Raw genomic sequence first — 26632 nt, forward strand, 5'->3', positions numbered from 1 at the left:
ACCCAGCATCCTTCATGTCAGTATCTCCAATGACAACATTAGCGGTCTTGCCGCCTTTCCCAGGATGACGCTTGTCATAGCGATTAGGGCAACTAGGAGCCCAATGATCAGGATCCCCACACACATGACAAACACCTTTCTTCTTGTCATTCTTCTTCTTGAAGTTCGTGTGTTGCACAGCCTTGTTCTTCCCATCAAACTTTGCTTTACCATCAAACTTGCCCTTGTTCTTGAACTTGTGGGGCTGGAAGTTCTTCTTCTGTACCAGATTGGCACTAGATCCTCCCTCAATACCTCGAGCACGTGTGTCCTTTGCTCTCGCCTTTTCTTCGACATCAAGAGTGCTAATGATATCCGGGACGGAAAACTCCTATCTCTTGTGTTTCAGTAAGGTTGCAAAGTTCCTCCACGAAGGAGGAAGCTTAGTGATGATACCTCCGGCAACAAACTTGTCCGGTAGCATACAACTAAAGTGCTCAAGTTCTCTAGCAAATGACTGTATCTCATGAGCTTGCTCAACTACGGAGCGCTCTTCTGTCATCCTGTAATCATAGAATTGCTCCATGATGTACAGCTCAGTGCCAGCATCCGAGACACCAAACTTGGCCTCGAGTGCATCCCACATATCTTTTCCATTATCAATTGACGCATAAGCATCAACTATGTTCTCACCAAGAACACTCAAGAGAGCAGCCTTAATCAGAGTATCCATTTTCTGAAAAGCTTGTGCCTGTTGACCATCAAGCTCCCCTTCAGGTTTGCCAATCGTGGCGTCATAGCAACTCATGGTTTGAAACCATAAGACTGCTCTCACGCGCCACCGCTTATAGTGGATACCCTCAAACATAGGAGGCCTCATGGAAGCAGCAAAACCACTTGGGGTAAATTGCCTATGATAAGGTTTTTGGATTGTTGGAAATATGAGCAATTTACCAACACAAATGGGCTAAGTGGGCCTCTAGGATTTATTAGGAATTTCTGAAATTGTTATTGGGCTGGCCCATAAATAGATAAAATTCCAGCAGATATGAGATAGTGGATACCTCCTAATTAACTCTTAACCACGTGCATCATGTTAGGGTGTCTTCGCGTCACCGCTTGGAAGAAAGTGAGTACTATTTGTGTTTGTACAAGTCGACGAGAAAATGAACAGCTGTTGTTCACGAACTGATAATTTCCTCGGCACTTTGAAGAGAAAATGTTTGTAACATCTTCGAAGTTATGATCACTTACATTTGTGCATGATAAAGGATAGTCGGTAATCTACATGTCGCGTTGCGTTCTACGTGAGGTAGTCAGTCTCAAAGCCAAATTGCAGTTCCATGGCTATGACCACTAGACACGAGCTCATGACGCCATAGAAGCCTGGGTAATGGTAGACCTCCCACGTCAACCAGCCCAGCATGAACAGCAGAAAGCTACATTCATCGGTACACCACCTACAACACTCGACATAGCAGAAGTAACGCTACAACATGGCCATCAATGACCAAAACTACCAAAATTTTGAGGTCGTGGCAAAGAGAAGCCTATTTATGACGCAAGAATGGATTCAGGCCAAATATTGTCAATCCAACATGGGAGTCCAACAGGTGACCTCTCAGCAGAAGGAATCCGCAGGCAATATTCATACGCCATATAGCAATACACACTAAGATTTACATCACATGTGCCAAAAATAACATACACACAAGTATCGTATCAACGGGGCGCGGCGTGCAGCCGCGCGGGTATTGTGTTTTCCTGTTTACACTAGTAGAAAACAGGGAACTAGTCCCGGTTCCAGAGGGCCTTTAGACCCGGTTCTGGAACCGAGACAAAAGGGTCGGGACAAAAGACCAAAACCTTTAGTCCCGGTTTGCTTACGAACCCGGACAGAAGGGGCTTCACGTGGCCGCTGCGGGGCGTCCAGGTAGGAGGACCTTTAGTCCCGGTTGGTAACACCAACCGGGACCAAAAGGCAGCCACGCGTCAACAGCTCGCAGGTGCTGGGGTTTTTTTTGAAAGGGGGGTTTAGGGGTTTTTGAGGGTTAATTAGGGGTTTCATATTGTGTTAGCTAGCTAATAAAGAGAAGTGACCTCTCTTTCTCCGTGCTTGGTTGACGCTAGCTACAATACGTATAGAGAGAACTCGACACACTAGCTAGTAAGCAAATGAAGGAACCATTAATTACACAAGATCGTCATGAACATATACAGAGAGAAGTGACCTCTCTTTCTCCGAGATTGGTCGAACAACAAGTTTTTGTATATCTATCCGACGCTACTACATATATACAATATAACATCTCTTACAATCCCTAACATCTAAAATCCATTTCAACTTCCACATGGCATTCTCCGTCTTCATGTATGACGTGGTCAAGAAAGAATCCCGCCAATTCCTCTTGAATTGCTCGTATGCGATCATGTGGTAGGAGTTCATCCCGCATCCGCCACAACTAATTTAAAGAAGGGGGTCAATACATATATATGAATGAAACTCAACACAATTGATGGTAATAAAATAAAATTGTGAATATTGTTTACGTACTTCATATTGTTCGTCAGAGTAGCCCCGCTGAGAGGTGGAGTTGTAGATGAACTCGCAAACGTAGTATCTGAAGGAAATATGCCCTAGAGGCAATAATAAAGTTATTGTTTATTTCCTTATTTCATGATAAATGTTTATTATTCATGCTAGAATTGTATTAACCAGAAACTTGATACATGTGTGAATACATAGACAAAACAAAGTGTCACTAGTATGCCTCTACTTGACTAGCTCGTTGAATCAAAGATGGTTAAGTTTCCTAGCCATAGACATGAGTTGTCATTTGATTAACGGGATCACATCATTAGAGAATGATGTGATTGACTTGACCCATTCCGTTAGCTTAGCACTTGATCGTTTATTATGTTGCTATTGCTTTCTTCATGACTTATACATGTTCCTATGACTATGAGATTATGCAACTCCCGAATACTGGAGGAACACTTTGTGTGCTACCAAACGTCACAACGTAACTGGGTGATTATAAAGGTGCTCTACAGGTGTCTCCGATGGTACTTGTTGAGTTGGCATAGATCGAGATTAGGATTTGTCACTCCGATTGTCGGAGAGGTATCTTTGGGCCCTCTCGGTAATGCACATCACTATAAGCCTTGCAAGCAATGTGACTAATGAGTTAGTTGCGGGATGATACATTACGGAACGAGTAAAGAGACTTGCCGGTAACGAGATTGAACTAGGTATTGAGATACCGACGATCGAATCTCGGGCAAGTAACATACCGATGACAAAGGGAACAACGTATGTTGTTATGCGGTTTGACCGATAAAGATCTTCGTAGAATATGTAGGAGCCAATATGAGCATCAAGGTTCCGCTATTGGTTATTGACCGGAGACGTGTCTCGGTCATGTCTACATAGTTCTCGAACCCGTAGGGTCCGCACGCTTAATGTTCGGTGACAATTTGTATTATGAGTTTATGTGTTTTGATGTACCGAAGGTAGTTCGGAGTCCCGGATGAGATCGGGGACATGACGAGGAGTCTCGAAATGGTCGAGATGTAAAGATCGATATATTGAACGACTATATTCGGACATCAGAAAGGTTCCGAGTGATTCGGGTATTGTTCGGAGTACCGGAGAGTTACGCGAATTCGCCGGGGAGTATATGGGCCTTATTGAGCTTTAGGGGAACGAGAGAGGGGAGGCTGCGCGCCCCCCAAGGCTTAGTCCGAATTGGATTAGGGGGAGGGGCGGCGCCCCCTCCTTCCTTCTCTTCTCTTTTCCTTTTCCTTCTCTCCTACTCCTACTACTTGGAAGGGCTCCTAGTTCTACTAGGAAAGGGGGAATCCTACTCCCGGTGGGAGTAGGACTCCCCTACGGCGCGCCATAGAGAGGGTCGGCCCTCCCCCTCCTCCACTCCTTTATATACGGGGAGGGGGTCACCCCTTGGAGACACAACAATTGTTCATTGATCTCTTAGCCGTGTGCGGTGCCCCCCTCCACCATATTCCACCTCGGTAATATCGTAGCGGTGCTTAAGTGAAGCCCTGCTCGGTAGCATCATCAACACCGTCATCACGCCGTCGTGCTGACGGAACTCTCCTGCAAAGCTCTGCTACATCGGAGTTCGTGGGACGTCATTGAGCTGAACGTGTGCAGAACTCGGAGGTGCCGTGTGTACGGTACTTGGATCGGTCGGATCGTGAAGACGTACGACTACATCAACCACGTTGTTCTAGCGCTTCCGCTTTCGGTCTACGAGGGTACGTGGACACACTCTTCCCTCTCGTTGCTATGCATCACCATGATCCTGCGTGTGCGTAGGAATGTTTTTGAAATTACTACGTTCCTCAACAGTACCCACATAAATTATTCCCGCCTTTCTGCCACAAGCACTTTACGAGAAATGGAGTTCAATCGAACTGATAATCAAGCATGATAAATGGTATTGATGAAACCAGAATCAATGAGAGATGCGCGGAACTAGATAGTACTACTTACTTTGGGGTGTGTAAATCACAGCTCCCTCTGCACACCCGGAACCATTCCGGTGAACTTTTTCCAAACCCTGTCAGGTTATTCCGGTGAACCTATGCGTGTGCGGAGGATTTTTTTTGAAATTACTACGTTCCCCAACAGTGGCATCCGAGCCAGGTTATTGCGTAGATGTTATATGCACGAGTAGAACACAAGTGAGTTGTGGGCGATATAAGTCATACTGCTTACCAGCATGTCATACTTTGATTCGGCGGTATTGTTGGATGAAGCGGCCCATACCGACATTACGCGTACGCTTACGCGAGACTGGTTTTTACCGACGTGCTTAGCACACAGGTGGCTGGCGGGTGTCAGTTTCTCCAACTTTAGTTGAATCGAGTGTGACTATGCCCGGTCCTTGAGAAGGTTAAAAAAACACTAACTTGACGAACTATCATTGTGGTTTTCATGCGTAGAAAAGAACGGTTCTTGCTCAGCCTGTAGAAGCCATGTAAAACTTGCAACAACAAAGTAGAGGACGTCTAACTTGTTTTTGCAGGGCATGTTGTGATGTGATATGGTCAAGACGTGATGAAATATAAATTGTTGTATGAGATGATCATGTTTTGTTAAAGTTATCGGCAACTGGCAGGAGCCTTATGGTTGTCTCTTTATTTGCATAAGATGCAAGTGCTATGAAATTGCTTTGCTTTATCACTATGCGATAGCAATAGTTGCAAAAGCAATAGCTGGTGAAACGACCATGTGACGACACGTTGATAAAAGATCAAGATGATGGAGATCATAGTGTCATGCCGGTAACAATGGCACTTTGGAGATGGAGATCAAAAGCACAAGATGATGATGGCCATATCATGTCACATATTATGATTGCATGTGATGTTTATCTTTTATACATCTTATTTTTCTTAGTTCGGCGGTAGCTTTATAAGATGATCCCTTACTAAATTTCAAGGTAAAAGTGTTCTCCCTGACTATGCACCGTTGCCAAAGTTCGTCGTGCCGAGACACCACGTGATGATCGGGTGCATTAAGCTCAACGTTCATCTACAACGGGTGTAAGACAGTTTTACACACGCAGAATACTCGGGTTAAACTTGATGAGCCTAGCATATGCAGATATGGCCTCAGAACACTGGAGACCGAAAGGTCGAGCGTGAATCATATAGTAGATATGATCAACATAGTGATGTTCACCATTGAAAACTACTCCATCTCACGTGATGATCGGACATGGTTTAGTTGATTTGGATCACGTGATCACTTAGATGATTAGCGGGATGTCTATCTAAGTGGGAGTTCTTAAGTAATATGATTTTGAACTTTAATTTATCATGAACTTAGTCCTGATAGTATTTTGCAAATAATGTTGTAGATCAATAGCTCACGTTGTTGCTTCCCTATGTTTTATATATATTCCTAGAGAAAACTAAGTTGAAAGATGATAGTAGCAATGATGTGGACTCGGTCCGTGATCTGAGGTTTATCCTCATTGCTGCACAGAAGAATTATGTCCTTGATGCACCGCAAGGTGACAGACCTATTGCAGGAGTAGATGCAGACGTTATGAACGTTTGGCTAGCTCAATATGATGACTACTTGACAGTTTAGTGCACCATTCTTAACGGCTTAGAATCGGGACTTCAAAGACGTTTTGAACGTCATGGAAGCTATGAGATGTTCCAGGAGTTGAAGTTAATATTTCAAGCAAATACCCGAGTTGAGAGATATGAAGTCTCCAACAAGTTCTATAGCTAAAAGATGGAGGACAATAGCTCAAGCAGTGAGCATGTGCTCAGATTGTCTGGGTACTACAATCACTTGAAGCAAGTGGGAGTTAATCTTCCAGATAAAATAGTGATTGACAGAATTCTCTAGTCACCATCACCAAGTTAGTAGAACTTCGCGATGAACTATAGTATGCAAGGGATGACGAAAACAATTCCCGAGATTTTCATGATGATGAAATTGATGAAGGTAGAAATCAAGAAAGAGCATCAAGTGTTGATGATTAACAAGACCACTAGTTTCAAGAAAAGGGCAAAGGGAAAGAAAGGGAACTTCATGTAGAATGGCGAGCAAGTTGTCACTTCCGTGAAGAAGCCCAAAGCTAGACTAAAGCCTGAAACTGAGTGCTTCTACTGCAAAGAAAATGGTCACTGGAAGCGGAAATGCCCTGAATATTTGGTGGATAAGAAGGATTGCAAAGTGAACAAGGGTATATTTGATATACAGGTTATTGATGTGTACCTTACTAGTGTTTATAGTAGCCCCTGGGTATTTGATACTTGTTCGGTTGCTAAAAATTAGTAACTCGAAACAGGAGTTACAGAATAAACAGAGACTAGTTGAGGGTAAAGTGACGATGTGTGTTGGAAGAGGTTCCAAGATTGATATGATCATCATCGCACACTCCCTAGTTAAACCTAAATAAATGTTATTTGGCGTTTGCGTTGAGCATGAATATGATTTGATCATGTTTATTGCAATACGGTTATTCATTTAAAGTCAGATAATAATTGTTGTTCTGTTTACATGAATAAAACCTTCGATGGTCATACACCCAATGAAAATAGTTTGTTGGATCTCGATCGTAGTGATATACATATTCATAATATTGAAGCCAAAAGATGCAAAGTTAACAATGATAGTGCAACTTATTTATGGCACTACCGTCATATTGGTGTAAACCGCATGAAGAAAATCCATGCTGATGGGCTTTTGGAATCACTTGATTATGAATCAGTTAATGCTTGTGAACCATGCCTCATGGGCAAGATGACTAAGACTCCGTTCTCCGAAACAATGGAGCGAGCAACAGACTTGTTGGAAATAATACATACTGATGTATGCAGTCCGATGAGTGTTGAGGCCCGCGGCAGGTATCGTTATTTTCTGACCTTCACACATGATTTGAGCAGATATGGGTATATCTAATTGATGAAACATAAGTCTGAAACATTTGAAAAGTTCAACGAATTTCAGAGTGAAGTAGATAATCATCGTAACAAGAAAATAAAGTTTCTACAATCTGATCGTAGAGGCAAATATTTGAGTTACGAGTTTGGCCTTCAATTAAAACAATGTGGAATAGTTCCACAAACTCATGCCACCTGGAACACCACAGCATAATGGTGTGTCCGAACGTCATAACCATACTTTATTGGATATAGTGCAATCTATGATGTTTCTTACCGATTTACCACTATCATTTTGGGGTTATGCATTAGAGACAGCTGCATTCACGTTAAAAAGGGCACCATCTAAATCTGTTGAGACGACACCGTATGAACTGTGGTTAATTTGGCAAGAAACCAAAGTTGTCGTTTCTTAAAGTTTTGGGTTGCGATGCTTATGTGAAAAAGTTTCATCCTGATAAAGCTCAAACCCAAATCGGAGAAATGTGTCTTCATAGGATACCCAAAGAAGACAGTTGGGTACACCTTCTATCACAGATCCAAAGGCAAGACATTCCTTGCTAAGAATGGATCCTTTCTAGAGAAGGAGTTTCTCTCGAAAGAAGTGAGTGGGAGGAAAGTAGAACTGTATGAGGTAACTGTACCTGCTCCCTTATTGGAAAGTAGTTCATCACAGAAATATGTTCATGTGACTCCTACACCAATTAGTGAGGAAGCTAATGATGATGATCATGTAACTTCAGATCAAGTTACTACCGAACCTCGTAGGTCAACCAGAGTGAGGTCCGCAATAGAGTGGTACGGTAATACTGTTCTGGAGGTCATGTTACTTGACCATGATGAACCTACGAACTATGAGAAAGCGATGATGAGCCCAGATTCCGCGAAATGGCTTGAGGCCATGAAACCTGAGATGGGATCCATGTATGAGAACAAAGTGTGGACTTTGGTTGACTTGCCCGATGATCGGCAAGCCATAGAAAATAAATGGATCTTCAAGAGGAAGACGGACGCTGATAGTAGTGTTACTATCTACAAAGCTAGACTTGTCGAAAAAGGTTTTGGCAAAGTTCAAGGTGTTGACTACGATGAGATTTTCTCACTCGTAGCGATGCTTAAGTCTGTCCGAATCATGTTAGCAAATTGCCACATTTTATGAAATCTGGCAAATGGATGTCAAAACTACATTCCTTAATGGATTTCTTAAAGAAGAGTTGTATATGATGCAACCAGAAGGTTTTATCGATCCTAAAGGTGCTAACAAAATGTGCAAGCTCCAGCGATCCATCTATGGACTGTTACAAGCATCTCGGAGTTGGAATATACGCTTTGATGAGTTGGTCAAAGCATATAGTTTTATACAGACTTGCGGTGAAGCCTGTATTTACAAGAAAGTGAGTGGGAGCACTACAGCATTTCTGATAAGTATATGTGAATGACATATTGTTGATCGGAAATAATGTAGAATTTTCTGGAAAGCATAAAGGAGTATTTGAAATGAGTTTTTCAAATAAAGACGTCGGTGAAGCTGCTTACATATTGAGCATCAAGATCTATAGAGATAGATCAAGACGCTTGATAAGTTTTTTCAATGAGTACATACCTTGACAAGATTTTGAAGTAGTTCAAAATGGTATAGTCAAAGAAAGAGTTCTTGCCTGTGTTACAAGGTGTGAAATTGAGTAAGACTCAAAGCCCGACCACGGCAGAAGATAGAAAGAGAATGAAAGTCATTCCCTATGCCTCAGCCATAGGTTCTATAAAATATGCCATGTTGTGTTCCAAAACTATTGTATACCCTACACTGTGTTTAGCAAGGGAGTACAATAGTGATCTAGGAGTAGATCACTGGACAGCGGTCAAAATTATCCTTAGTGGAATAAGGATATGTTTCTCGATTATGGAGGTGACAAAAGGTTCATCATAAAGGGTTACATCGATGCAAGTTTTGACACTAATCCAGATGACTCTAAGTCTCAATCTAGATACATATTGAAAGTGGGAGCAAATAGCTAGAGTAGCTCCATGCAGAGCATTGTTGACATAGAAATTTGCAAAATACATACGGATCTGAATGTGGCAGACCCGTTGACTAAACTTCTCTCACAAGCAAAACATGATCACAACTTAGTACTCTTTGGGTATTAATCACATAGCGATGTGAACTAGATTATTGGCTCTAGTAAACCCTTTTGGTGTTGGTCACATAACAATGTGAACTATGGGTGTTAATCACATGGTGATGTGAACTATTGGTGTTAAATCACATGGCGATGTGAACTAGATTATTGACTCTTGTGCAAGTGGGAGACTGAAGGAAATATGCCCTAGAGGCAATAATAAAGTTATTATTGATTTCCTTATTTCATGATAAATGTTTATTATTCATGCTAGAATTGTATTAACCGGAAACTTGATACATGTGTGAATACATAGACAAAACAGAGTGTCACTAGTATGCCTCTACTTGACTAGCTCGTTGAATCAAAGATGGTTAAGTTTCCTAGCCATAGACATGAGTTGTCATTTGATTAATGGGATCACATCATTAGAGAATGATGTGATTGACTTGACCCATTCCGTTAGCTTAGCACTTGATCGCTTATTATGTTGTTATTGCTTTCTTCATGACTTATACATGTTCCTATGACTATGAGATTATGCAACTCCCGAATACTGGAGGAACACTTTGTGTGCTACCAAACGTCACAACGTAACTGGGTGATTATAAAGGTGCTCTACAGGTGTCTCCGATGGTACTTGTTGAGTTGGCATAGATCGAGATTAGGATTTGTCACTCCGATTGTCGGAGAGGTATCTCCGGGCCCTCTCGGTAATGCACATCACTATAAGCCTTGCAAGCAATGTGACTAATGAGTTAGTTGCGGGATGATACATTACGGAACGAGTAATGAGACTTGCCGGTAACGAGATTGAACTAGGTATTGAGATACCGACGATCGAATCTCGGGCAAGTAACATACCGATGACAAAGGGAACAACGTATGTTGTTATGCGGTTTGACCGATAAAGATCTTCGTAGAATATGTAGGAGCCAATATGAGCATCAAGGTTCCGCTATTGGTTATTGACCGGAGACGTGTCTCGGTCATGTCTACATAGTTCTCGAACCCGTAGGGTCCGTACGCTTAACGCTCGGTGACAATTTGTATTATGAGTTTATGTGTTTTGATGTACCGAAGGTAGTTCGGAGTCCCGGATGAGATCGGGGACATGACGAGGAGTCTCGAAATGGTCGAGACGTAAAGATCGATATATTGGACGACTATATTCGGACATCGGAAAGGTTTCGAGTGATTCGGGTATTTTTCGAAGTACCGGAGATTTACTGGAATTCGCCGGGGAGTATATGGGCCTTATTGGGCTTTAGGGGAAAGAGAGAGGGGAGGCTGCACGCCCCCCAAGGCTTAGTCTGAGTTGGACTAGGGGGAGGGGCGGTGCCCCCTCCTTCCTTCTCTCCTACTCCTACTACTTGGAAGGGCTCCTAGTTCTACTAGGAAAGGGGGAATCCTACTCCCGGTGGGAGTAGGACTCCCCTAGGGCGCGCCATAGAGAGGGCCGGCCCTCCCCCTCCTCCACTCCATTATATACGGGGAGGGGGGCATCCCTTGGAGACACAACAATTGATCATTGATCTCTTAGCCGTCTGCGGTGCCCCCCTCCACCATATTCCACCTCAGTAATATCGTAGCAGTGCTTAGGCGAAGCCCTGCGTCGGTAGCATCATCAACACCGTCATCACGCTGTCGTGCTGACGGAACTCTCCTGCAAAGCTCTGCTGGATCGGAGTTCGTGGGACGTCATCAAGCTGAACGTGTGCAGAACTCGGAGGTGCCGTGCGTACGGTACTTGGATCGGTCGGATCATGAAGACGTACGACTACATCAACCACGTTGTTCTAACGCTTCCGCTTTCGGTCTACGAGGGTACGTGGACACACTCTTCCCTCTCGTTGCTATGCATCACCATGATCCTGCGTGTGCATAGGAATTTTTTTGAAATTACTACGTTCCCCAACAGTATCCACATAAATTATTCCCGCCTTTCTGCCACAAGCACTTTACGAGAAATGGAGTTCAATCAAACTGATAATCAAGCATGAGAAATGGTATTCATGAAACTAGAATCAATGAGAGATGCGCGGAACTAGATAGTACTACTTACTTTGGGGTGTGTAAATCACAGCACCCTCTGCAGACCCGGAACCATTCCGGTGAACTTTTTCCAAACCCGGTCAGGCAAAGAAAATGATTATTTGATATCAGCAAAATGAACAAAAGTTGCCAATATGGTGCGATAATGATCGATCGAACTTACTTATGGAGCATTGCAGTCATGTTCGCATAATCCTGGGGATCTTTACGTCTCGAGTCTAAGACAGTTACTATTCACCGGTCAAGCTTAATCTCTAGCAGAATAATGTGGAAGCTGCGCACGCATAACTCATCAGTTACATTACTATAACCTCGAGTAAGCGAAACCGAATATGCACAAGACAGTAACACTCACTTGAAGTTGTAAGGAAAGTGTACTTTAGATTTGTTTTGATGTCGAAGTAACAATTGTAGCAAGTTGTCCTCAGTATCTTTGACTCTCTTTTTAACCGACCATTCATTTACGGTATTTGGGTTAATGAACCCAATGTCATAGATTTGTCCTTTTTTGCATTCGATGATCTTCAATCTGCATAATATAATGAGGATAATTATATATACATGCAATGAAAGAGCTCAGCTATAGAGACTTAATTACATAAGTAATACTTACAGACAGTAGCAAGTCATGAGTTGTTTTTTGAGGGCATCTTGATTGAATAACTGAAATAACTCCACAAATTCAGCAGGCATCAAGTTGACTCCAATGAAGTCGTGCTCCTATTTAATTCTCACCATTGAACTGCAATGAGGCCCTGCTCATTTTTAATTCTCACCATCATACTATCCTTCCCAGACTTCCTGCAGGTATCCATGTACCATTCATGCAATCTTCGCATCATCGTTGTTAGAGGAGGAGATGATCAGGTTTGACGAGAGGCTTCCCGTACTCGTATCTGAAGATCTCTACTACCTCTAACGTTTCAAACTCTACATCGTCGCTCAGGTAATCACCAAGATTGGTACCGGGCACTAGCCCTGGATGATTAGCGACGATATCGCTAGACACATTGAGCGGGGGCACGATCGCTTCGCCTGTTCGCTGAGCTGGGGAATTGTTTTCCCACTTCTTTGTTGTGCTAATCTTGCATCACTGAAAGTACTTCCTGACCGCCGCGCATCTTCATATGTCTTTTTGAAGGAAATATGCCCTAGAGGCAATAATAAAGTTGTTATTTTATATTTCCTTTTATCATGTTAAATGTTTATTATTCATGCTAGAATTGTATTAACCGGAAATTTGATACATGTGTGGATACATAGACAAAACACCGTGTCCCTAGTAAGCCTCTACTAGACTAGCTCGTTAATCAAAGATGGTTAAGTTTCCTAACCATAGACATTTGTTGCATTTGATGAACAGGGTCACATCATTAGGAGAATGATGTGATGGACAAGACCCATGCATTAGCTTAGCATGTTGATCGTTTAGTTTAATTGCTATTGCTTTCTTCATGACTTATACATATTCCTCTGACTATGAGATTATGCAACTCCCGAATACTGGAGGAACACCTTGTGTGCTAACAAACGTCACAACGTAACTGGGTCATTATAAAGATGCTCTACAGGTGTCTCCGAAGGTGTTTGTTGGGTTGGCATAGATCAAGATTAGGATTTGTCACTCCGAGTATCGGAGAGGTATCTCTAGGCCCTCTCGGTAATGCACATCACTATAAGCCTTGCAAGCAATGTGACTAATGAGTTAGTTGCGGGATGATGCATTACGGAACGAGTAAAGAGACTTGCCGGTAACGAGATTGAACTAGGTATGATGATACCGACGATCGAATCTCGGGCAAGTAACATACCGATGACAAAAGGAATGACGTATCTTGTTATGCGGTTTGACCGATAAAGATCTTCAAAGAATATGTAGGAACCAATATGAGCATCCAGGTTCCGCTATTGGCTATTTACCGGAGATGTCTCTCGGTCATGTCTACATAGTTCTCGAACCCGTAGGGTCCACACGCTTAACGTTCAATGACGATTTGTATTATGAGTTATGTGATTTGATGACCGAAGTCTGCTCGGAGTCCCGTATGAGATCACGGACGTGACGAGGAGTCTCGAAATGGTCGAGACATAAAGATTGATATATTGGAAGGCTATGTTCGGACATCGGAGTGGTTCCGGAGAAGTTTGGGTATTTTCCGGAGTACCGGGAGGTTACCGGAACCCCCGGGGTGAAGTTATGGGCCTTATGGGCCATAAGAGGGAAGCACACTAGGCCACAAGGGGCTGGTGCGCCCACCTTGGGCAGGAGGCCGATTAGGACTAGGAGAAGGGGGCCGGCCCCCCTTTTCCTTCTCCTTCTCCCTTTCCCCTTTTCCTACTCCGTGTGGGAGGTGGAATCCTACTAGGACTAGGGAGTCCTAGTAGGACTCCACACCTTGGCAAGCCCCCTAGGGCCGGCTGCCTCTCCCTCTCCCTCCTTTATATACGGGGGCAAGGGGGCACCCCAAAGACACACAAGTTGATGTTTTAGCCGTGTGCGGTGCCCCCCTCCACAGTTACACACCTCGATCATATCACCGTAGTGCTTAGGCGAAGCCCTACGCCGGTAACATCATCATCACCGTCACCACGCCGTCGTGCTGACGAAACTCTCCCTCGGCCTCAACTGGATCAAGAGTACGAGGGACGTCATCGAGCTGAACATGTGCTGAACGCGGAGGTGTCGTACGTTCGGTGCTTGGATCGGTTGGATCGTGAAGACGTTCGACTACATCAACCGCGTTACTAAACGCTTCCGCTTTCGGTCTACAAGGATACGTGGACACACTCTCCCCTCTCATTGCTATGCATCTCCTAGATAGATCTTGCATGATCGTAGGAATTTTTTTGAAATTACTGCGTTCCCCAACAGTGGCATCCGAGCCAGGTCTATGCGTAGATGTTATATGCACAAGTAGAACACAAAGAGTTGTGGGTGATAATAGTCATACTGCTTACCAGCATGTCATACTTTGATTCGGCGGTATTGTTGGATGAAGCGGTCCGGACCGACATTACATGACCACGTTCATGAGACTGGTTCTACCGACGTGCTTCACACACAGGTGGCTAGCGGGTGTCTGTTTCTCCAACTTTAGTTGAATCGAGTTTGACTACGCCCGGTCCTTGTTGAAGGTTAAAACAGCACACTTGACAAAAAATCGTTGTGGTTTTGATGCGTAGGTAAGAACGGTTCTTGCTAGAATCCCGTAGCAGCGACATAAAACTTGCACCAACAAAGTAGAGGACGTCTAACTTGTTTTTGAAGGGCTTGCTGTGATGTGATATGGTCAAACATGATGTGATATAATTTATTGTATGAGATGGTCATATTTTGTAACAGAGTTATCGGCAACTGGCAGGAGCCATATTGGTTGTCGCTTTATTGTATGCAATGCAATCGTCATGCAATTGTTTTACTTTATCACTAAGCGGTAGCGATAGTCGTAGAAGCAATAGTTGTCGAGACGACAACGATGCTACGATGGAGATCAAGGTGTCAAGCGGGTGAGCATGGTGATCATGACGGTGCTTTGGAGATGGAGATCAAAGACACAAGATGATGATGGCCATATCATATCACTTATTTTGATTGCATGTGATGTTTATCCTTTATGCATCTTATTTTGCTTAGTACGGCGATAGCATTATAAGATGATCTCTCACTAAATTTCAAGGTATGTGTTCTCCCTGAGTATGCACCGTTGCTACAGTTCTTCGTACCGAGACACCACGTGATGATCGGGTGTGATAAGCTCTACGTTCACATACAACAGGTGCAAGCCAGTTTTGCACACGCAGAATACTCAGGTTAAACTTGACGAGCCTAGCATATGCAGATATGGCCTCGGGGCACTGAGACCGAAAGGTCGAACGTGAATCATATAGTATATATGATCAACATAGAGATGTTCACCATTAAAAGCTACTCCATCTCACGTGATGATCGGACATGGTTTAGTTGATATGGATCACGTGATCATTTAGATGACTCAAGGGATGTCTATCTAAGTGGGAGTTCTTAAGAAATATGATTAATTGAACTTAAATTTATCATGAACTTAATCCTGATAGTATATCATATCTATGTTGTAGATCAATAGCTCGCGTATAGCTTCCCGTTTTTGTTTATGATATGTTCCTAGAGAAAACTAAGTTGAAAGATGATAGTAAGAATGATGCGGACTGGGTCCGTGATCTGAGGATTATCCTCATTGCTGCACAGAAGAATTATGTCCTTGATGCACCGCTAGGTGACAGACCTATTGCAGGAGCAGATGCAGACGTTATGAACGTTTGACAATGCTTGGTATGACGACTACTTGATAGTTTAGTGCACCATGCTTTACGGCTTAGAACCGGGACTTCAAAAAAGTTTTGAACGTCACGGAGCATATGAGATGTTTCAAGAGCTGAAATTGGTATTTCAGACTCATGCCCGTGTTAAGAGGTATGAGACCTCTGACAAGTACTTTGCCTACAAGATGGAGGAGAATAGCTCAGCTAGTTGATTCCAAGGTTCCAATCAAGATCAGGTTGTGGGTTGGCCACTCTTCAAAGATCAGCCAAATACTAGGAACAATCTCTTCAACAGCTCTACATGCCTCTGCCATGCTGCGACGCCCTACAAGAATGTGTTGCACCTTTTTCATTCGGTGTCCTTGTGCGCCTCAGGTTTGGCTCGACTTGGGGTTGCCCACCCCCATCTCCATTGACATTATTTGGGATGTACCCTCTCTACATGGCCTCGACAACAGCATCTCGCTTTCTGTGTCCCTCTATATCCTCTTGAACATTTGGGAATCGAGGAATGCTTGTGTCTTTTGTGGCAAAACATGCAAAGGGCTTACCGTTAGGAACATTGTTAATGATGTGTCTCTTTGGACTTTTTGATTTACTGTGCATTCTCAGAAGGCTGTTGTCCTACCTTGGCATTGATATCCCTTCTAGGGCGATTCTATGAAACTAGCCTGATGGTTCTTTGAGTAATGCATTCAGTTCATGTGGGGACTCCCCTCCACCCTCTCGTGATTCGGGGATCCTATTTGCGCGTAGGTCGCCCGATAGCGACCGTGTGCGTTCCCCTTGGATCCCCATTTCGTACATGTGGGCCAGCCCAACTAACCTTTCGGTTTTGTGAACGTACTACAACCTTCCCAAACCGGGTTTTCTTTTCTTCCTGTACTTTCGCTTTTTTCTCCTTTTCCTTTTTCTTTTTCATTTTTTGTTTTCCTTTTTTGTATCTTGGTTTTCGTTTTTTTGTTTCCAAATTCTTGAACATTTCCTGAAATCCATGAACATTTTGAAATTCAAAAAAATTTCATATAATTCAAAAAAATCATGAATTATTACAAAAAATATCAAATTAAAAAAATCATGTAGTTCATAAAATGTTAATTGAAATTAACATTTGTTCATCAAATACAAAAACTACTCATCTAAATTCGAAAACATTCATAAAAATTCAAAAAAATGTTCATAAAAAATTCAATTTTTTACTCATCAAAATTTAAAAAATTCATTAAACTAAAAAATGTTCATTTTTTGGAATTTGAGAAAAGAATCTGAATTCATGAACATTTGTTTGCATTAGCGTACATTTTTTAAAATTCTAAACTTTTTTTTAAATCACGAACTTTTTTAAAGATGCAAAATAAATACAAAACAAAAAATAAATGAAAAGAAGCAAGGGAGCCCCGCCCCGCCCTCGGTCTGCCCAAGTTCAAGCGTGGGGGAGCCCGGGGTGCGCGCTGCACCTTTCCCAGCGAGCAACGCGCGGAATAGGAGCTCCCCCGTGTGTGCTCAAAGAAAGGAAAAACAACTGCAAGAAAGCTTTGACTAAAATTGAATATTTTTCGGAGGGCATTTTGCAACAAGTAACGTGCAATTCAGATTACTAAGATTTGAGGGAGGAAAACTAGGAACCAGCAAATCCGTGAGATTGTTAATAACAAAACGATGCAAGCTGATCTATTGTGGCAACTACGTTGACCAATAGTATATTTTTTGGTGGCGTAACGACACCACGCGCTCCAGCTGATTATCCAGAGATTAAGCTAAGCTAGTTGTGGTTGTGTTGCGCACAATGATGCATGCTTGCTTGGCCTGCATTTCTGGCATCGACTGCATCCAAACAGTTAATTAATTAAGCACGCGTTACGCCAAATGCTTCAACGACAAGCAGCAGCAGGATAGACAATTGCGACCGTCAGTGCATGCAAGCTAAGGAAGCCTAGCGAGATCTCCGGAGCGCGCCCATGCATGCAGCTCTGTTCGTCGTGATGACCTCTATATATACCCCTCGATCTCAACCTTCACTGGACACACACACATACAAGACACAAGTATCCATCTTCAATTGGCAATACCCATCTCCAGATGGTGATCAAACTCAGCGCCGGCGCCTTCGCGGTGTCTGTCTGCCTGTCACTCGCCTTCTTCGTCGGGCACGGGCAGCCTGTGCTGGCCGACGGTGGCGGTGGCAAGAAGCACGATGTTGCTGACACGGTTAAGAAAGAAGTGGCCATTGCCATGAAGAAAAACCCGCGCATCGGCGCCGCCCTCGTCCGGTTGCTCTTTCACGACTGCTGGGTCCACGTACGTATAAGCAAGCCATCCTCCGATAAGTTTGCATGCCGTCGATGACAGATGTATCTATCCATGCTAGCTGCCTGCATGCACTTGGTATTAATTTTGCGTAGTAACAAATGATGTACGTGCAGGGCTGCGATGGATCGGTGCTCTTAGACAAGACCCCGGACGGCGGCAGCACGGAGAAGGACGCGATGAACAATATCGGCCTGGAGGGCTTCGACCTGATCGACAGGATCAAGGACAAGCTCGGCGAGAGCGTCTCCTGCGCCGACATCGTCGTGCTGGCCGCCCGGGACGCGACCTCCATCCTCAGCCGCGGCAACATCGCCTACAACGTCACGACGGGGCGGAAGGACGGCGTCAGGTCGTCCGCCGCGGCCGCCGACGCCGTCCTCCCTCCCTCCACGTTCAACTTCACGCAACTCAAGGCCAACTTCGCCGCCAGGAACTTCACCCAGACGGAGCTCGTCGTCCTCTCCGGCGCGCACGCCGTCGGCGTCGCCCACCTCTCGTCGTTCCGCGACCGCCTCGACAACGCCACCGCCACCCCGATCAGCGTCAGGTACCAGAATGCGCTCCGCGACCATGTTGAGGACAAGACGACGGCGGCGGTGCCCGACCCGACGGAGATGAACAACATCCGCGACATGGAGTTCGCCTTCCGGAACGCCTCCGGGTACAACGCCACTGGGGTCGACACGTCCAGGGCGGCGAGGGGGGTCCTGGACAACAGCTACTACCACGCCAACCTCCAGAACAAGGTGCTCTTCAGGTCCGACTGGGAGCTGCGCAACGACACCACGGGCGCCGCCGGGAGGGACATGAGGGAGTTTAGGGACGACGCTGCCGGGTGGTACGTGCTATTCGGCAAGGCCATGGCCAAGCTCAGCGAGATCCCCGCCGAGGGCAGCCGTTTCGAGATCAGGAAGAACTGCAGAACCACCAACTGAAACTGCCACGACATACGGCGTTCAAAACTCGATCATGTGCAGCGTATATTAATGGTTTGAATTCGAAAGTTTGTCCTCTACCTAACTTGTACTACTTCGTTATTCACCGCAAATAAAACTATGAATGATTTATAAAAGGATGTGGATAGGTGTCTCAATCAAGTGATATTGTATATACAGTATAAAAAAGAAAAACTGAAAAAGAAATCATACGAATCTCCATGTAAGATCAAAAAAATATAGCATCAACAGAGACATAACGAAGTGTCAGAAACTAAGAAACGGGTGATATGGCCTCTTCCCAACCGTATTTATATCACTTGTACAGGTGACTAATGGTTTCTCCATCTTCTGGCACATTCTCAGCCACAAATCAGGGATGTGCTCCGTAATGAACTTTCACATGACAAATCTATACCGAGTATGGAGATATCATGCTCTTTTGTGAGTAGCTACTATAATTCGTACTGCCAAATTTCATCCAGCGTAGAAGAAATTATTAAAGGAAAATCTCCGATGGTCCTGGATGTGGTGACGAATAATCTGGCATCTGAGGCTGCTACTCCCACAAACATACCATGGCCGAACCCAACTCAGGGTTGGGTCGCCTTATCGGTCAATGGTTCCTATGCCGCACATGATGGTAAGGCTGGCACAGGGATGATTTTACGAGATAATAACGGCAAGATGATCTTCGCAGCATATAGAAGACTCTTCCATTGCAATGATGCCTTAGAAACTGAAATCCAAGCAATGATGGAAAGGCTCTCCTTGGCACTTGAAAGATCAAGCTTACCGATACGACTTCAGTCCGATTGCGCAGTTGCTCTTAAAGCGCTCACAGATGAGGGAGTCCTGGACTAAGGGGTCATCAGGCGTCCGGCCTGTTGGCCATGGGCCGGACTGATGGGCTGTGAAGATACGAAGACCGAAGACTGCACCCGTGTCCGGATAGGACTCTCTTTGGCGTGGAAGGCAAACTTGGCGGCCGAATATGTAGATTCCTTTCTTTGTAACCGATCTTGTGTAACCCTAAATCCTCCCGGTGCTTATATAAACCGGAGGACTTAGTCCGGAAAGGACAGATACTCATAACCATAGTCACACAGGCTAGACTTCTAGGGTTTAGCCATTACGATCTCGTGGTAGATCAACTCTTGTAATACTCATATCCATCAAGATCAATCAAGCAGGAAGTAGGGTATTACCTCCATAGAGAGGGCCCGAACCTGGGTAAACATCGTGTCCCCTGTCTCCTGTTACTATTGACCTTAGACGCACAGTTCGGGACCCCCTACCCGAGATCCGCCGGTTTTGACACCGATATTGGTGCTTTCATTGAGAGTTTCACTGTGCCGTCGACGAAAGGTTCGATGGCCCCTTCAATCATCGATAGTGACGCTGTCCAAGGAGAAACCTTCCTCCCCGGACAGATCTTCGTGTTCGGCGGCTTCGCACTGCGGGCCAACTCGTTTGGCCACCTGGAGCAGATCGATAGCTACGCCTCTGGCCATCAGGTCAGATTTGGGAGTTGGAACTACGTTGCGGACATCCATGGAGATTTGATCTTCACCGGATTTGAGACCGCGGCGACCGCTCCCGGTCACCTTGATGAACCTGACCGAAATCTGTCGTCAGATCGCATCCAGGAGATAGCTCCTGTGACCACTCCGGCCTTAAATCCAGAGCACACTGCGGCATCCAAGGATTGGAGGTTCAACCCCACCACGGACGCCACAGATTCCCCGGCGTTGGAGCTGCACATGGACTTAGCCTCACACAATATTTGTGTCACCGGAACTCTGGACTCGTCTCTGGGCATAAGTTCCGAGCCATGTGAGCCCGCGGATGCCAAACCTGATCGTTTATCGATCTACGAGTTCAGCGCCGCAGACATCTTCCAGCACTCGCCCCTGGGCGATGTGCTAAACTCATTAAAGAGCCTGTCCTTGGCAGGGGACTCACAGCCGAACTATGTTCGGTTCAAACTAGGGGCTGATGAAGGAGAATCTTGCTTCCCACCCGCCACCCACTTCATAGCCACAGTCGAGGATTTAACTGACACGCTTGATTACGGCTCCGAAGACATCGACGGTATGGACGACGATGCCGAGGAAGAGCAAGACCAAAATCCGCCATATACTGGACGCTGGACGGCCACTTCTTCATACGATGTGTACATGGTGGATACGCCCAAAACAACCAACGACGATGACAAAGAAAATCCAGTCGAGAATAAACCTCCTGAGACACAGCAAAAACGCCGGCGTCCTCGGCGCCGCTCTAAGTCACGTCGTTCCAAAGACAGCAATGCTGGCACCGGTAAAAATAATACTCCGGACGGGGCCCAAAACAATGAAGACCTTGCTGAGGTAACATCCGAACAGGAGGAGCAAGAAAACGGGCAAGCTAGCCCCGACGAACAGGCCAGGCCGAATGACTCGGAGGACGGTAGTTACCGTCCGCTCTCCAAGGATGAGGAAAGCCTCGGCAACGAAGATTTCATCATGCCTGAGGAACCTCTCGAGCAGGAGCGCGTCAAGCGCCAGCTAATAGCAACGGCAAGGAGCCTGAAAAATAAACAACAGCAGCTTCAAGCGGACCAAGATCTACTCGTCGACAGATGGACCGATGTCTTGGCAGCCGAAGAATACGGCCTCAGACGCCCAGCCAAGAGTTACCCAAAGCGAAGGCTGCTACCCCAGTTCGATGAAGAGGCGCCGGAGCCCATACCTCCCTCGCGTAATGTGGCCGGTCGACCACTACGCGATCGGGACAGTGCGGCGGACCGACCACCACGTGGTCGGGATAGAGCGGCAACTCAGGCCGAACAGCAGCCTGCCCCACCGCCTCGTAAAAATAGAGACGAAACAGCTCAGGGGCATACATACAACCTCCGATAGACCCTGGATAGTAGAGCAGGACATACCCTATCGATTTATGAATCGCGAGGGCGTCCCTCGACACGTGATGATGGCTACCTATTCGGACGTGACAAACCTAGTCACACACGAGTCGATAACCGCAGACGAACTCCATCGGAGCTACGGCATAATGCGGCCAGATACAGAGGCGCCACACACCCTCTTTGCTTCACTGATGAAGTAATGGATCACGAATTCCTCAAAGGGTTCAAACCCGTGAATATCGAATCATACGACGGGACAACTGATCCCGCGATATGGATCGAGGATTTTATCCTCCACATCCACATTGCCCGGGGAGATGACCTACACGCTATCAAGTACCTCCCGCTAAAGCTTAAAGGACCAGCTCGTCACTGGTTAAATAGCCTGCCTGAAAATTCTATTGGCAGCTGGGAAGACTTGGAAGAAGCCTTCCTCGACAACTTCCAAGGTACATACGTCCGGCCACCAGACGCCGATGACTTAAGTCACATAGTCCAACAGCCTAGAGAGTCAGCCAGGAAATTCTGGACTAGATTCCTAACTAAAAAGAACCAGATCGTTGACTGTCCGGATGCCGAAGCCCTAGCGGCCTTTAAACATAGCATCCGTACCGAATGGCTCGCCCGCCATCTCGGCCAAGAAAAGCCAAAATCTATGGCAGTCCTCACGGCACTCATGACCCGCTTTTGCGCGGGTGAGGACAGTTGGCTGGCTCGTAGCAAAAACACAGCCAGCGAGGCGGCCCCTCCGAGGTCAAAAACAGCAACGGCAAGCTCCGACGTAATAGACACAAGCGCCGAAGCACTAGTGATAACACCAATGACACTACAGTTAATGCCGGATTCAGCGGCTCCAAGTCCGATCAGCGGAAAAAGCCGTACAAAAGGAACGGTCAGGGACCATCCAGCTTGGACCGCATACTCGATCGTTCGTGCCAGATACATGGCATCCCAGACAAACCAGCCAATCATACCAACAGGGATTGTTGGGTCTTCAAACAGGCCGGCAAGTTAAACACCGAGAACAAGGAAAAGGGATCGCAAAGTGAGGACGATGACGAAGAGCCTCGGCAATCGAACTCAAGGGGCCAGAAGAAGTTCCCCCCTCAAGTCAAAACGATGAACATGATATATGCTACACACATCCCCAAAAGGGAGCGCAAGCGCACACTAAGGGACGTTTATGCGATAGAGCCAGTCGCCCCAAAATTTAACCCATGGTCATCGTGCCCGATCACTTTTGATCGTCGGGATCATCCGACCAGTATCCGGCATGGCGGATCAGCCGCACTAGTCCTGGACCCAATCATTGATGGATTCCACCTAACGCGAGTCCTCATGGACGGTGGTAGCAGCCTCAAGCTGCTCTATCAAGACACAGTGCGCAAAATGGGCATTAATCCATCAAGGATCAAGCCAACGAAGATTATCTTCAAAGGAGTCATACCAGGCGTAGAGGCCCGCTGTACGGGCTCAATCACACTAGAGATTGTCTTCGGATCCCCCGACAACTTCCGAAGCGAAGAGTTAATCTTCGACATCGTCCCATTCCGCAGTGGCTATCACGCACTGCTCGGACGGACTGCATTTGCTTGGTTCAACACGGTGCCGCACTATGCTTATCTTAAGCTCAAGATGCCCGGTCCACGCGGCGTCATAACGGTCAACGGAAACACGGAACGCTCCCTCCGTACAGAGGACCACACCGTCGCCCTAGCAGCAGAAGTACAGAGCGGCCTTCTCAAGTAGAACCGTAATCCGGCTGCCGAGCCCCTGGACATCGTAAAGAGGGTCCGGACTACGCTGCAACAGGACAGCTCAGCTCATCAGGAGCTCGATTAGCAATTTGGCCTCTGTCCCGGCCCCGATCAGGTAGTGGCCTTCGTACCACGCGTGCATAATTACATGCTTGAAATCCCATGGGCATCGACGGAGGCACAACTAGCTTGTGATCCACAGTATGGCCTGACCGCTCCCGGACACATATACTTTCGCTATCTCTTTTCTGCTTTTCAGGTTTCTTTTCCAGAAGCCTTCCCTGACGACTTGATCACGGGTCCTTTCAAAGGACAAATACACCAAGCCGGCAGTCAGCTTGGACGTAGAGGGGAATTCCTAAGCGGTTTCTTAAACAACCACTCTACCTGTCTCCAGGGTCCCACGCGCAGCTCTCCCTTGGTCGTGGCATGTCAAATAGCCCGTTGCCTATCGCACTACTTGTACCAATGCGCTTTGACGTATTAATCAAATCATAATGGAAACATATTGCGGCCCAAATTTTAGGGCCCCTGCTTATTGCTTTCGCTACTTTTCTGTTTTCCCTTTTTACTATTAATAAGCTTATCAGATAGCACCTGTACACTGTGGTACGTTTCACTTTGCCAGGGGCTTCATAGTGCCCCGCACTATGGCAACAAAGTCCGAACACTTTTTACAGTATAGTTCGGCACTCCGAATTTAGCACTATATGCATTGGCTCCGAATCATGTCTTTGGTCAATAGTTGGGTTGCCCGGCTCCTGTGCTTGCTACCTTACGTTCTGCTATATCAGCTAAGGTAGTAAAGGGAGAACTACTGCGATTGTGCCCTGATTTATCCAAAGGAGCACCTCAGTAGAGAAAGCCGAAAACTGACTGTCATGATGTGGCGAGAGCCGGTCAGCTGTTCGGAGGTCGCAAATCGTTGGAGATTTCTTCCACGTTACGCGAAGGATCGGTACTTCCCGATCAGACTCTTATAGCACTCTAGTTCGGAAACTAGGGGCTGCGTCCATGTTTTTATTGTCGAACTCCTATGGCTAAGTGAGGGCGTTAAAGCTGAATAGTCTGGTTGTCTGGTTCGTTGCACTAAACAACTCCTTCAAGGACCATATAATTGGATCAAGATTGTTTAGATTCCGTCCCGAACACCTCCGTACTACCTACGTGGGGGCAGAAGCCGACGACTAGCCAACCCTCTGATTTCATACAACACGGTCGCACAAGAGGTAAAATTAAAAACATAACAATCATTATATTAAAAACCCACTTTGTTTCATCAAACAAGGCAAAGACAACATGAATGTATTCACTCAAAAATAATGTCCTGCCCACACTGCGTTGCCACAATGCGAGACCCCTCCAGGACATCTGCAAAATAGCGCTCGAGTGTACGATGCTCCTTGCTCTCTGGCGGCCCCCTGGCCAGCTCGACGGCGTTCATCTTCGCCCACCACATCTTGCAACGGGCGAAGGCCATACGCGCACCTTCAATGCAGACCGATCGCTTGACGACGTCCAGCCGAGGACAGGCGTTCACCAGCCGCCACACGAGTCCGAAGTAGCTGTCGGGCATAGCTTCGGCTGGCCATAGCCGGATTATCAAATCCTTCATGGCTAGTTCGGCCACCCTATGCAGCTCCACCAGCTGTTTCAGCTGATCGGTGAAGGGCACGGGATGCTCTGGCGCAAGATATTGCGACCAGAACAGCTTCTCCGTGGAGCTCCCTTCTTCGGCTCGGAAGAACTCCGCGGCGTCGGACACACTTCACGGCAGATCAGCAAAAGCCCCTGGAGAGCTCCGAATCCGGGTTAGTAAAAGATACTTCCTATTCGCATATTTGCTTTGCATACTGAATGCCTTACCCGCTGCGATCTTCCTCGCCTCTAGAACCTCTTGGAGGGCGCCCTGAGCCTCATTCCGGGCCGTCTCCGCGCTCTGACGAGCCTTGGAAAGTTCGGCCTCTTTAGCCGGCGCATCACGCTCCAAGGTCTTGCACCTCTTCACCGCGTCATGGAGCTCTTGTTGGACCTCGTTGACCCGGGCCTTGAGCTTCTTACGGGCAGCCTGCTCCTTGACGGCCTTCCCCTCGGCTTCGCCCAGGGCCTTTTTCAGGGCCTCGACCTCGGTCGTTGCTCCTATTTATATCAAGACACTTCGGTCAATATATAACATCCCAACTTTCCGAATACTTCTTGGGTTATTACATACCTTGATTCTCCTGGAGCTGCCTCTTCACCTGGCCGAACTCCTCCTCGGCCTTCTCCAGTCTCCGCTTAAGTTCGGAGACTTCAGCAGCATGAGAGGCCGCGGACAGCAGCGACGCCTGCATATTCATTCCCGACAAATTCGGATTAGTTGCCTACAATGAAGGATTGACCCCTTGTCCGTCTTTTCTTTCCGAACACCGGACAGTGTCTCAGGGGCTACTGACTATATCGGGATTTTTACGTCGCTTACCTCAAAGCCTGTCAGTAGGCTACTGCAGGCTTCGGTCAGTCCGCTCTTGGCAGACTGGACCCTCTCAATCACCGTACCCATAAGGATACGATGCTCGTCCACAATGGAGGCGCCTCGAAGCACTTCCACTAGATTATCCGGCGCCCCTGGTTGGACAGGGGCCACCGGCGGAATGGGCGCACCCCCCTCTTTCAAAGGAGGTCGCTCGCCGGATTCTGGAGCCGTATGGGTCTCCACGATCATATTTGGCTAAGGGCCGAACTGAATACGGCCTTCCTCGCCAGTCTCCGTGGGGATTTGCTCCCCTGTGTGTCCGGCGGTAGAGGTTTCGCCCTCTGGCACCCCCTTGATAGCGTCCGGAGCCTCTCCTCGGCCTG

General features: G+C 46.3%; 1 protein-coding gene across 1 annotated transcript; it reads left to right on the forward strand.

Annotated features, from left to right (window-relative positions):
* Nucleotides 1-17932: 17932 nt before the first annotated feature.
* LOC123165386 (peroxidase 2-like) lies at nucleotides 17933-19166 on the forward strand. The gene is made up of 2 exons (XM_044583021.1): nucleotides 17933-18182; nucleotides 18308-19166. The coding sequence occupies exons 1-2, from the start codon at nucleotides 17964-17966 to the stop codon at nucleotides 19127-19129; spliced, it is 1041 nt and encodes a 346-aa protein (XP_044438956.1). The 5' UTR covers nucleotides 17933-17963; the 3' UTR covers nucleotides 19130-19166.
* Nucleotides 19167-26632: the final 7466 nt, after the last annotated feature.

Source organism: Triticum aestivum, chromosome 1D (genome assembly GCF_018294505.1).
Source record: "Triticum aestivum cultivar Chinese Spring chromosome 1D, IWGSC CS RefSeq v2.1, whole genome shotgun sequence".
In the NCBI taxonomy this organism is placed as follows: domain Eukaryota; kingdom Viridiplantae; phylum Streptophyta; class Magnoliopsida; order Poales; family Poaceae; genus Triticum; species Triticum aestivum.